Raw genomic sequence first — 13,068 nt, forward strand, 5'->3', positions numbered from 1 at the left:
CCTCATCCATCAAATACATGCCAGATCCATCAAAGGTTCCTTATACGATAACCCTTTCATTCCTGGAATCATCCTCTTGAACCTCCTCTGGACCTTCTCCAATGCTGGCACATCTTAGATATGGAGCTCAAACTCAAGGTGAGGCCTCAGTATCACACCTGCTCTTATATTCTAGACTTCTTGAAATGAATGCTAACATTGCATTTATCTTCCCCACTCAACCTGCAAGTTAACCTTGAGGGTGTTCTGCACAAGTCCCCTTGCATCTCAGATATTTGGATTTTCTTCCCGTTTTAAAAATAGGCTGCACATTTATTTGTTCTACCAAAGTGCATGACCGTGCATTTTCCAACATTGTATTACATTTGCCACTCTCTTGCCCATATTCCCCTAACCTAAGTCCTTCTGTAGCCTTGTTTCCTCAGTGCTACCTTCCCCTCCACCAATTTTGGTGTCTTCTACAATGAAATGGTGCAGTGGCGTCTGCACCAGACTTCAAGGCAAATGGTCTTGGGTTCGAATCTGGCCGGCTCCCTGCTCGCATTCCATCTGTGCTGGGTTGAGCCTCGAGCTGGCGACTCACCCTCGTAAAAAAAAACAGACACATTTTAAAGAAACCGCAAGGTTGCCACAAGATGCGGAGAGGGATAACAACAAATTGTGAATTAGGTCTCCCCTTAGCAGTGAGTGAAAGCTTCAGCTGAGATGTTCTGTTCCCTTTCCATAAGAGATACGAGCAGAATCAGGCCATTCAGCCCATCGAGTCTGCTCCGCCATTCCATCGTGGCTGATTTATTATCCCTCTCAACCCCATTCATCTGCCTTCTCCCCATAACCTTTGTTGCCCTGACTAATCAACCTCTGCTTTAAATATACCCAATGACTTGACCTCCACGGCCATGGGTAATAATGGATTCCATAGATTCACCACCCACCAGCTAAAGAAATTCCTCATCACCTCCATTCTAAAAGGACATCCTTGTATTCTGAGGCGGTGCTCTCTGCTCCCATACTCTCCCACAAAAGGAAACATCCTCTGCACATCCACTCTATCTGAGTCAGGGATTCCCAAACATTTTAATGGCATGAATACCTACCATGAACCAAGGGGTCTGTAGACTCCAGGCTGGGAACCCTGAAAGCCATTCAATAGGTTTCAATGAGATCTCCGCCTTCGTTCTTCTTAGCTCCAGCGGGCACCAAACGCTCCTCCTACATTAACCCTTTCATTGCCGGAATCATTCTCGGGCACCCTCTCCTGACCCTCTCCAATCCCAGCGCACCCTTTCTTAGATAATTACGCACTTGAAAGATTAATGGTGCATCTCTTTCCGATTTGCCACAGTTCACTATCGTCGTCCTTGATCTGATGGTGGTGCAGTTCTAACGCAGTTGTGTTTATTATGTGAAGCTCCTGTGGGGTTTGGGGGCGTTCATAACCAGCCTGTGGATCCGGCACTTGTAATGTTTACTGTGGTTGACCGGGCAACCGGGGACACGTGTTCTGTCACGTGCCCACCTTCCTGACTGTCGGTTGGCGAAAGACCGAACGTCCCGATTGGCGACGCGACAAAGCGACCTCAGCCCCAAGTTTTCTTCCCTCGGGTCTTGCGATGGATCCCGAGTGCCGTCAGTTTCATGGTCGGTAACTCTTAACGCCAAAAGTTTAAAGATACAAAGCGGTTGTAATGTTCAGAAAAGTGAACGTTAAGTATCTAACATCTGTGCATTTTTTTTTGCAGTTTCTGAAATTATGAAAATGGCAGGTAATAGTTTTTTTTACATTTCTCTTTCTTGGTTGGAGTTATTTTTGTGCTTTATGGTGATTGTCGGTTCTTAGACAGCAGGCTATGAGTTTAAGACCCTGGTGAGGACGGAATTGCTACACCTGGGCAGTACTGAGGGAGTGCAACACTGTCAGAGATGTCTTCTTTCAGATAATAACGCCCAGACCCCGACTGAATCAGGTTTAATATCACTGGCATATGTAGTGAAATTTGTTGTTTTGTGGCAGCGGTAATGTCACCACATACATCCCTGAGATTAATTTATCTTGTGGGCATTCTCAGCAAATCAGAATACAACATAAGGCATGCTTCCCAATCCAGGCAACATCCTTGTAAATCTCCTCTGCACCCTTTCTATTCACTTCACAGTTTCCTCCCGCAGTCCAAAGACATATCAGGTAAGTTAATTGGTCATTGTAAATTGTCCTGTGATTAGGTTAGGGTTAAATCAGGGTTGTCGGGGGCCGGAGGGGCCTATTCCGCGCGGTATCGCAACATAAATATGTAAATAAAATGAATAAATGAATGATTATAATTTACAGTTTTAATTATTATACACTGCAGTGTACTGCCTCCACAAAACAACACATTTCCTTTCTTTCTTTTCAAATCTTTTTATTAATTTTTAAGAAAAACATAAGTAAAATATAAGTACAAAACATTTGAGAGTACACAATTAATAGATTAATTAACAATCAGATATGTATTAATCAATATATAAAGTCTCCCAAACTCATAGTATTAGTGTAGAGGATTTAAGAAAAAAAAGAAAAAGGAAAAAAAGAACCCCCCCCAAAAAAAACTAAAAGAATTAAAAAAAAACTAACCAATATGGGCAATTGCATAATGTTAAATACATACAGTAGTGCCAATGACTCCGAACCTCCATCCATACACTTCAGGATAGTAACAATAAGGTTCAGGATCAGACCATTTAATTCATATGAAAATGTTGAATAAATGGTCTCCAAGTTTCCTCAAATTTAACTGAAGAATTAAAAACCACACTTCTAATTTTTTCTAAACTCAAACAGGAAATAGTTTGAGAAAACCACTGAAATACAGTTGGAGGGTTAATTTCTTTCCAATTCAGTAAAATAGACCTTCTAGCCATTAGTGTAACAAATGCAATCATTCGTTGGGATGAAGTGGATAAACGCTTATTATCTATCATTGGTAGACCAAAAATTGCGGTAAAAGGATGTGGTTGGAGATTAATATTTAAAACTCTCGAAATAATATTAAAAATATCTTTCCAATAGTTTTGTATACAAGGACAAGACCAAAACATATGGGTCAATGAAGCAACATCAGAATGACATCTATCACAGGTTGGATTAACATAAGAATAAAATCGAGCAAGTTTATCTTTAGACATGTGAGCTCTATGTACAACCTTAAATTGTATTAGAGCATGTTTAGCACAGATAGAGGATGAGTTTACCAATGATAAAAAATTTTCCCATTGCTCAGTAGATATAGGGCAATGCAATTCTTCCTGCCATTCCTTCTTAATTTTTTCTGATATATCTGGCTGTATATTCATAATCATATTATAAATGATAGCTACTAAACCCTTTTGACAAGGATTGAGAGCTAAAATTCTTTCTGTAATGTCCAATGGACATTCTTTCAAAAAAGACTTTAGTTCATTATATAGAAAATTTCTAACTTGTAAATATCTAAAAAAATGGGTTTTAGATAAATTATATTTATTAGATAACTGTTCAAAGGACATAATGTTATCATCCAAAAACAGATCACGAAAACATGTTATACCTTTTGTTTTCCATAAAAGAAAAGCTTGATCTATAGATGATGGTCGGAAGAAGTAGTTAGATATTATAGGACTTAACAGCATAAACTTATTCAGACCAAAAAATTTACGAAATTGAAACCAGATTCGTAATGTATACTTGACTATGGGATTAGTTATCTGTTTATTCATTTTGAGTAACGAAAAAGGAAGTGAAGATCCTAAGATTGAGATCAATGAGAAATCTTGCACAGATTTACATTCCAAATTTACCCATTGTGGGCCAGCAACTGTAGTCGATTCTTATGTCCAAAATATCAAATACCGTATATTAACTGCCCAATAGTAAAATCTTAAATTTGGTAGAGCCAAGCCGCCCTCCTTCTTAGGCTTCTGTAAATATTTTTTACCTAGCCTAGGATTTTTGTTCTGCCACAAATACGAAGATATTTTAGAGTCAACCATATCAAAAAAAGATTTAGGAATAAAAATTGGTAATGCTTGAAATAGATATAGAAATTTAGATAGTATCAACATCTTAATGGCATTAACTCTGCCTACCAAAGACAAAGATAATGGGGACCACCTATTAGCAAGTTGCTTAATTTGATCTATTAAAGGTAAAAAATTAGTTTTAAATAAATCTTTATGTTTTTTTAGTAATTTTAATACCTAAATAAGTAAAATAATCTGTAACAATTCTGTATGGTACCTGATTATAAATTGAAATATGCATATTTAATGGAAAAAGTTCACTCTTATTAAAATTCAATTTATATCCAGAAAAATTACTAAATTGAGCAAGCAAAGAAGAAATAGCAGGAATAGATCTTTCAGGGTCAGATATATATAATAACAAATCATCCGCATATAATGATACCTTATACATCGTCTCCCCACGGGTAATACCTAAAATATTGGGTGATTCACGAATAGCTATAGCCAAGGGTTCTAAAGCAATGTCAAATAATAAAGGGCTTAAAGGACAACCTTGCCTTGTACCCCGAAATAACTGAAAAAAAGGGGATCTTGGATTATTGGTAAAGACCGAAGCTAAAGGTTTATGATATATTAATTTAATCCATGATATAAATTTTGAACTAAAATTAAAATGTTGCAATGTATTAAATAAATATGACCATTCGACTCTATCAAATGCTTTTTCAGCATCTAAAGAGATGACACATTCTGGGATTTTAGATGAAGAGGTATAAACAATATTAATTAATTTTCTAATGTTAAAAGATGAATAGCGATTTTTAATAAATCCAGTCTGATCCTCAGAAATAATCCGAGGCAATATATTTTCTAATCTAATAGCCAAAATTTTACTAAAGATCTTAAAATCCGTATTCAGCAAAGATATAGGCCGATAGGACAACACATTTCCTGACATACACCAGTGATATTAAACCTGATTCTGATTCTGACCTGCTGGATGCTTAATGCTGTGAAGGTCTTTCTGTGTCTCCACCACCCATCCAGGCTGTCTGCTTCATATTCTGGGTGGAAAAATTCTTTCTCAGCTCCCCTCCAAACCTCCAGCCCTTTGATTTCTCTTTTATTGAACATAGAGCGGTACAGTGCTGTGGAGGTCTTTGGCCCATGATGCTGTGACAACCTCTTAAGCTACAGTAAGGTCCGTCCCACACATCCCTCCGTTTTTCTTTCGTCCATATCCAAACACCTGTAGGTCTTTGGAATGTGGGAGGAAAGCGGAGTACTCGACAGAACCCATGCAGCAACGTACAAACTCCTGACAGAGCGATGGGAAATGAATTGCGACACTGGCACTATAAAGTGTTACACTAAATGCTATGCTATACTAGAGATGATCTTATAAAACCTGTCAGGGACTGAAAGTCCTGGATAGAGTGGAGAGAATGTTTCCAGTAGTGGGAGCAGAGGGCACAGCCTTAGAATTAATGGGTATCGCTTTAAAACTGAGATGAGGGGGAATTTGTTTAGTTGGAGCAACCTGGAATCTATGGACCTCTTGCTTCAAGGTATTGATTGGTCCATGGCATAAAAATGGTTGGGAACCCCTGAGGTAGAGGGTGATGAATCTGTCGGATGTGTTACCACAGAGAGTTGTGGACAACGTTCTCTCTAATTTTTTTTTAAACAGCTGCATGGACCAAGCATTGACCTGAGCAGGAAGTTTTTACGTGGCCTGAAAACTGCGCGGCACTTTAAATGTTTTTGTAATATGCGTCAGCATTCAGCGGGCAGGCGGTTTATTAAAAAATAAGCTATGGACTTCCATTCTGTGTTTATTGTTACAATTTGTTGTAACTTGAAACACTGACAATATAGATACATTGAAGCTCTAAAATGTTTCAAAGTAAATGTTCGTTATTTAGAAAAATTATGGATTATATTCATTAACATAATTACAGGGTATTTCAAAATTATATAGCATTATTTCAAAATTACATTAACTTTATTTCAAAATTATGTTAACATCGTATAAACTTCCAGCTGCATGGTAACAAAGGCTTTGTGTGCGAGAGTATTTCAGTTACCGTGTGGCTGCGCACCTTAGAGGGAACAGTGGTTGTGGAGGCCAAATCCAAGCATGTATATAAGGCAGAGATTGATAAGATGTTGATTAGTAAGGGAGGAGATGGGACAGTGGGGTTGAAAAATAGAATCAGCCACGATTGAATGGCAGAGCAGAATAATGCCCCAATTCTGCTCCCATATTTTATAGTCTGATATGCTTTCTTCGCCTCAGTACTGCCACCTTCAGGCATGCTTTCACTTTGCACCCAGGTCCTTCTGTACCTCAGTACTCCCTGGAGCACTAGCATTGATAGAACCACAGAACAATAGTACATTACAGCACAGAAACAGGCCTTTTGGCCCTTCTTGGCAATGCCGAACCATTTTTCTGCCTAGTCCTTGTCTATGTTTTGCCCTTATTAATCCCCAAAATTCATCACCTCACACTCATGATGGTCTGAGTAATGGGAACATACAGAATCTGGTATCTGTCACCAGAAAACAGACATGCTTCTGGAGAGTGTGGCAAGGATCTTTATTTAAGAAATCTTCTTGAATCAGAGGTGCTTAAGAAAGGTCATTTTTAAAAAAAAAATTCAAACATACTTTTCTATAGACATCAACTTTTTAGAATCGTTTCCCTCAATGAAAAAATCCTTTCCAGATAAGCTGATGAAAACCAAGGTAACGACAGCTAACGAGTTCCCAGGTCGAACCCTCTTTGGCACAACGCTGGATAGTAAAGGTTTGTCCAAAGGTAAGGAATGCCATATATAGAGCTCGTGATCTCTATTATTTACTTACTTATCTTTCTTATCTGCACAGTTTGTCTTCTTTTGCACATTAATTGTTTGTCAGTCTCACTGGAGGAATTCAGCTGGCCAGGCAGCAGAGTAAACAGTCGATGATCAGGACTGGTGAAGGGTCTCGGCCTGAGACTTCAACGATACTCTCCTCCATAGACGCTGCCTGGCCTGCTGAGCTCCTCCAGCATTTTGCGTGTGTTGCTCTGGATTTCCAGCATCAGCAGATTTAGTCTCTCATGTGTTGTTTCTCGATCATTTTTAATTTATTTAGAGACATGGCACAGAATGGGCCCTTCAAGATGCATTGCCCAGCAACCCACATATTTAACCCTAACCTAATCACGGGGCAATTTACAATGACCAACTAACCTACTAACCTGCATGTCTTTGGACTGTGGGTAGAAACGGAAGCATGCACACACGGGGAGGATGTACAGACTCCTTACAGAGATCGCTGGGATTGAACTCCAGACTCCGATGCCCCGAGCTGTAATAACGTCACGCTAAGCGCTGTGTTACACTGGCACCTGATGCATTGTTGGGAAGTAGAATTTGATCCTATTGGACTCCTTTGTTTTGCTTGGGAATGCCTGCAAGAAAATGAATCTCAAGGTAGTATATGATAACATTTAGGACGTACTTTGATAATAAATTCACTTTCAATTTGTGCCAAGTTGAGCCCACCCTCAGGATGGAGGAGCAACACCTTATATTCCATTTGGGTAGCCTCCAGCCTGATGGCATGAATACCGATTTCCCCTTCCAGTAAACAACTTTTCCCCACCCTCTTCCTCTATTCCTCACTCTGACCTTTTACCTTTTCTCACCTGCCTATTTCTTCCCCTGGGTCCCCTCTGCCTTCCCTTTCTCCTAGAGTCCACTCTCCTCTCCTATCAGATTCTAGCCCTTGACCTTTTCCACCTACATGAGTTTATCTATCACCTTCCAGCTGACCTCCTTCCCCTCACCCCAACTCTTTATTCTGGTATCTTCCCCACTTCCGTTCCTGTAGAAGGATCTTGGCCTGAAACGTCAACTTTCGTTTCTGTGGACGCTACCCGACCTGCTGAGTTCCTCCAGCATTTTGTACGTATTGCTTTGACTTGGACATTTTCTGATCCAACATTGAGGCTGCCTCAACATCAGCTTCTACTGAAGTGGAGCCACGGCACGTTAGGTCTCAGCTCGGTTTTACTGTTTCACGGACCTTCCCATTCTTCCCATTGTCCTCGTTCAAAATTCTTCTTCCCAGCAACGCGTGGGAACAAGGGCAGGCGATACACTGCTCGGAACTTTCTGGGCCATTCACTGCATCAAGAGCACCTTAACTTCAGCTCCACCTACCTGTCTCCATTCATTCAAGATCGAAGATTGAAGATTGCTTAATGTCGGTTCCCGTGCACAAGTGAAAGGAGAACAAAATAGTTGTTACTCCCGATCTGTTGCAGCACAAAAAAAAATCCACAATGACATAAAGCATTTACTTATTGAGATATAGCGCAGAATAGGCTCTTCCGAGCCTTTGAGCAGGGCTGCCTAGCAACCCCCAATTTAACCCTTGCCTAATCACAGGACAATTTACAATGACCAATTAATCAACCAATCTGTCTGTCCTTAGACTGTGGGACGAAATCAAAGCTCCTGGAGAAAATCCATGTGGTCACAGGGAAAACGTACATATAAGAATTGAGCCCCAGTCACTGGTACTGTAAAGCATTGTGTTAACTGATACGCCACCATGTCACCTTACACAACAATAATAAAAACGTGCAATAGATATAAATACATAAGATAATGTATATAAATATATATAGATTGATTGTATGTCCATAAAGGGATGCTAGATTGCATATAAGGTACATACCTTGTGTTTTACATTTGTAATTAATTGAGTCCTGCCAAAGGATCTCGGCCCGAATCGTCAACTGTACTTTTTTCCATAGGTGCTGCCTAGCCTGCTGGGTTCCTCTAGCATTTTGTGTGTGTGTGTGTGCTGCTTGGATTTCCAGCATCTGCATATGTTTGTAATTAATTTGCTGCATCCGCAAAGCAAACAGCATTATGAAGGACCCCACACAGCCCTCATACAAACTCTTCTCCCTCCTGCCGTCTGGGAAAAGGCTCCGAAGCATTTGGGCTCTCACGTCCAGACTATGTAACAGTTTCTTCCCCCAAGCGATCAGACTCCTCAATACCCAGAGCCTGGACTGACACCTTGCCCTACTGTCCTGTTTATTATTTATTGTAAATGCCTGCACTGTTTTTGTGCGCTTTATGCAGTCCGGTGTAGGTCTATAGTCTAGTGTAGCTTTCTCTGTGTTTTTTTTTACATAGTTCAGTCTAGTTTTTGTACTGTGTCATGTAACACCATGGTCCTGAAAAACATTGTCTCATTTTTACTATGTGCTGTACCAGCAGTTATGGTCAAAATGACAATAAAAGTGACCTGACTTAATTTAGATCTCTTTGTAGAGATCAGTTTTCACTTTGACATGAAAGAGTCTTTTTCTGTTGAATAGTGTCAAAAAAAGCCAAATTAAATACACTGTGATTTAATTTTGTAAAACAATAAAACATGAAAATGTCTGGGGGGGTTGGGGGTGAATACTTTTTATAGGCATTGTATATAAAAATTAAATAAGTAGTGAAAAAAGAGAACAAGAATACTGAGGTAATATTCATGGGTCCAATGCCCATTCAGAAATCGGATGGCAGAGGCGAAGAAGCTGTGATTGAATCGTTGAGTGTGTGCCTTCAGGCTCCTGTGCCTCCTCCCTGATGGTAGCAATGTGAAGAGGGCATGACCTGGGTGATGGGGGTGCGTAATCATTGATCCATTGCTTTTGAAGATGACCTCAATGCTGGGAAGGCTAGTGTCCATGATGGAGATGGTTGAGTTTATAACTTTCTGCAGCTTTTGTCCAACCCTGTGCAGTCCAATCCTTACCATACCTCTGACACTCCCCTCCCCCCCCACCTTTTCTTTCCTCTGCATAAAATTATGTCCTCTCATATTAGCTCTTTTTACCCTGATGCTGGCTGTTCCCAGTACAACTGTACTTGCACACACTATACCTGCCTCCATGTAACTCTTGAAGCCAGATTTGTGCTCAGTTACTTAGGAGTTGGTGCGACAGACGTTCTTCACTGGACGAGAGGCAGCACAGGAGTGTAGTGGTTAGCGGAATGCTTTACAGCCGCCGCGATCAGCAATTGGAGTTTAATTCCCGTCGATGTCTGTAAGGAGTTTGTACGTTCTCCCCACGACCGTGTGGGTTTTCTCCAAGTGCTCCGGTTTCCTCCCACTTTCCAAAGCCATACGGATAGTATTAGTGAGTTGTGGGCATGCTAAATTAGAGCTGGAAGTGTGTTGACTCTTGCGGGCTAGCCCCAGCGCACCGCTGTGTTGGTGATTGACACCAGCGTCACTTTTCACTGCAAACACGAGGAAATCTGCAGAGGCTGGAAATTCAAGCAACACACACAAAATGCCGGTGGAACGCAGCATTTTGTGTGTGTCACTTTTCACCATGTGTTTTGATGTATATTTAATAGATAAATGAATCTGAATTACAGAGGTACCAGAGGAAGGACAGCTTCTTGACACGTCTAAAAGCTGTCATCGGCTGACGTCTCCACTGGCGCAGGGCACAGACAATGCCCACAAGACCCAGCAGCTTAGCAGCCCAAAATCAGGCCACTCTGTTGACTCAGAAAGTATCCTGCGTCCCAGATCGGAAGCCGTCCACAACGCCATTGGGTCCAGGCAGAGTTTGCCTGAAGACATGGATTGCCAGACGCGACTGAGGAGGTCGCACAAAACCCAGGCCGCCAGCCCCGACCGGCGTAGCAGTGAGTGGCAGGTCGACGATGAGGAGGTCTCTGTGCAGGGAGGGACGCCCGGCACGCAGTCACCATTGTGCGAGACTCCAGAGAGGCTTTCCACGCGAGAAGAGAAATGTCTGATTCCAAAAAATATTCAGCATAAGTTTGGGACCAATGTGGTGAGTGAGGTCCTATCAGACGGAAAGGTGAGTGAAAGACCAATTGTAGGACTTTCTTCTACTTGTGACACTCAGTCCGAGCTGCCAAAACACACGAGTTTACTTTCCCCCTTTTTATTTTTCACCTTTTCTCTTGTGAGTTATTCATCTTAACTCCTGTACCTAGTAAACTGGCCACTGAGTGTACGTTCATGGTCTTCTGCTGCTGTGGACCATCTATTTCAAGGTTCAATGTGTTGTACGTTCAGAGATGCTCTTCTGCACACCACTGTAGTAACACGTGGTTATTTGAGTTACTGTCACCCTCTCATCAGTTTGAACCAGTCTGGCCATTCTCCTCTGAACTCTCTCATTATCAAGGCATTTTTTTTGCCCCATTCTCTTGTAAACTCTCGAGACCGTTTTGCATGAAAGTCCCAGGGGGATCAGCAGTTTCTGAGATACTCAAACCACCCCATCAGACACCAACAGTCATTTATTTCATGGTCAAAGCCACTTGGATCACATTTCTTCCCCATTCTGATGTTTGGTCTGAACACCCACTGAACCTCTTGACCATGTTTGCATGCTTTTATACGTTGAGTTGCAGCCACATGATTGGCTGATCGTATATTTGCATTAATGAGCAGAATTACAGGTGTACCTGATAAAGTGGCCAATGAGTATAGGTTCCCTCCTACACCTCTGTATAAGCGTTCCTTGCTCCTTGGAGGTATTTCAGACAAAATATATAAATAAGTATTAAGCTGGTAGATCGTTAATACAGACTGAGCACCCCCTATCCAAAATTCCAAAATCCAAAAACTTCCGAAATCCAGAAATGTTTTGAGCATTGACATGATGTCACAAATGGAAATTTCCACAAGATGCTGGGAAGGTTCCCAGGCGATGCACTGCTCTCTGTACGCAACGAGGTGACCTCACATATGTAATGAACAGAAGTTAATGAAAAATAGAAAAACACTGCATAAAGCAGAAATTGAAGATCTCGAACGAGCATTGAAAGAGTGGATTTGTCAGCAATGGAGTGAACCTAACGGTATGCTGACAATGAAACGAACAAAGATCTATCACGATGAACAGAAAATTGAAGATAACTATGAATATTCAGCAGGCAGGTTACAGAAATTTAAGAAAAGACTCAGCATTAATTTTTTAAAGATTTTAAAGGTGAATGGTACAAACACTGCTTACCAGAATGTCGTAAATGCAGAGTTGGAAATGATGGTGATCCCAAACTATCTTGTTATATATCCCAAAATCCAGAACACTTCCAGCCCCAAGCATTTTGGATAATGGACTGCCTTCATACAATACTTTCGATGATTGCATCCTCCAAACCTTCATTTTCATTGTATCATTCAGGAAAGTTACCAATACCTTCAAAATCTTCGTAGTTCTAACTGCTTGAAATAGTGAAATCAGTTCATTTTCAGTCACGACCATTTCTGGCATCGCCAAGCTTGAATACTTGAAAACACGGTGAGCAAAACAGTTCTGAGTTGTCTTCCTGTTTATTCCTTGCCAACAACCAGTGACAAAATTCACTGCTCTTTGAACACAAGCACACACAACTGATGCTATTTAAAAACTGTTCATTCTAAGTCTGCTGTACTGCCTAATAGCTGCAGAGTGTGTGTGACTGACACTAATTAGAACCTGTTTGGTAACAGTCTCCTGTCCCAATTAAGTTCAAAGTAAATTTATTATCAAAGTACATATATGTCACCATTTATCAACCCTGAGTTTCATTTTCTTGTGGGCATACTCAATGAATCTATAGAATAATAACCAAAACAAAATCAATGAAAGGCCCCCAACTGTGCAAATACAAATAAGGACTAATAATAAATAAATAAACAAACAATAAATATCATGAACATGAGATGAAGATTCCTTGAGTCCATTGGTCATAGGAACATTGCAATGATGGGGCAAGTGAAGCTGAGTGAAGTTATCCCCTTTGGTTCAAGAGCCTGATGGTTGAGGGGTAGAAACTGTTCTTGAACCTGGTGGTGCGGGTCCTGAGGCTCCTGTATCTTCTACCTGATCGCAGCAGTGAGAAGAGAACAGGCCCCTGATCATGGATGCTGCCTTCCTGTGACAGCATTTCATGTAGATGTGCTCAGTGGTTGGGAGGGCTTTACCCGTGATGAACTGGGCCGTATCCACTACCTTTTGTAGGATTTTTTTACTCAAGGGTATTGGTG

The 13,068-nt window shown here is 40.9% G+C and overlaps 1 protein-coding gene across 5 annotated transcripts in view; it reads left to right on the plus strand.

Moving 5' to 3' along the window:
• The first annotated feature begins 1,547 nt into the window (after positions 1 to 1,547).
• Positions 1,548 to 13,068, plus strand: part of LOC140718973 (uncharacterized) — a 33,344-nt gene continuing 21,823 nt past the window's right edge. For all 5 annotated transcript variants that reach the window (XM_073033284.1, XM_073033282.1, XM_073033281.1 and 2 more), the window contains exons 1-4: positions 1,548 to 1,641; positions 1,743 to 1,766; positions 6,713 to 6,805; positions 10,431 to 10,885. In XM_073033284.1, the coding sequence (XP_072889385.1) occupies positions 1,614 to 1,641; positions 1,743 to 1,766; positions 6,713 to 6,805; positions 10,431 to 10,885 (600 nt within the window). In that variant the 5' untranslated portion in view covers positions 1,548 to 1,613. The remainder of the gene's footprint in view (positions 1,642 to 1,742; positions 1,767 to 6,712; positions 6,806 to 10,430; positions 10,886 to 13,068) is intronic.

Source organism: Hemitrygon akajei, chromosome 31 (assembly GCF_048418815.1).
Source record: "Hemitrygon akajei chromosome 31, sHemAka1.3, whole genome shotgun sequence".
NCBI lineage: Eukaryota > Metazoa > Chordata > Chondrichthyes > Myliobatiformes > Dasyatidae > Hemitrygon > Hemitrygon akajei.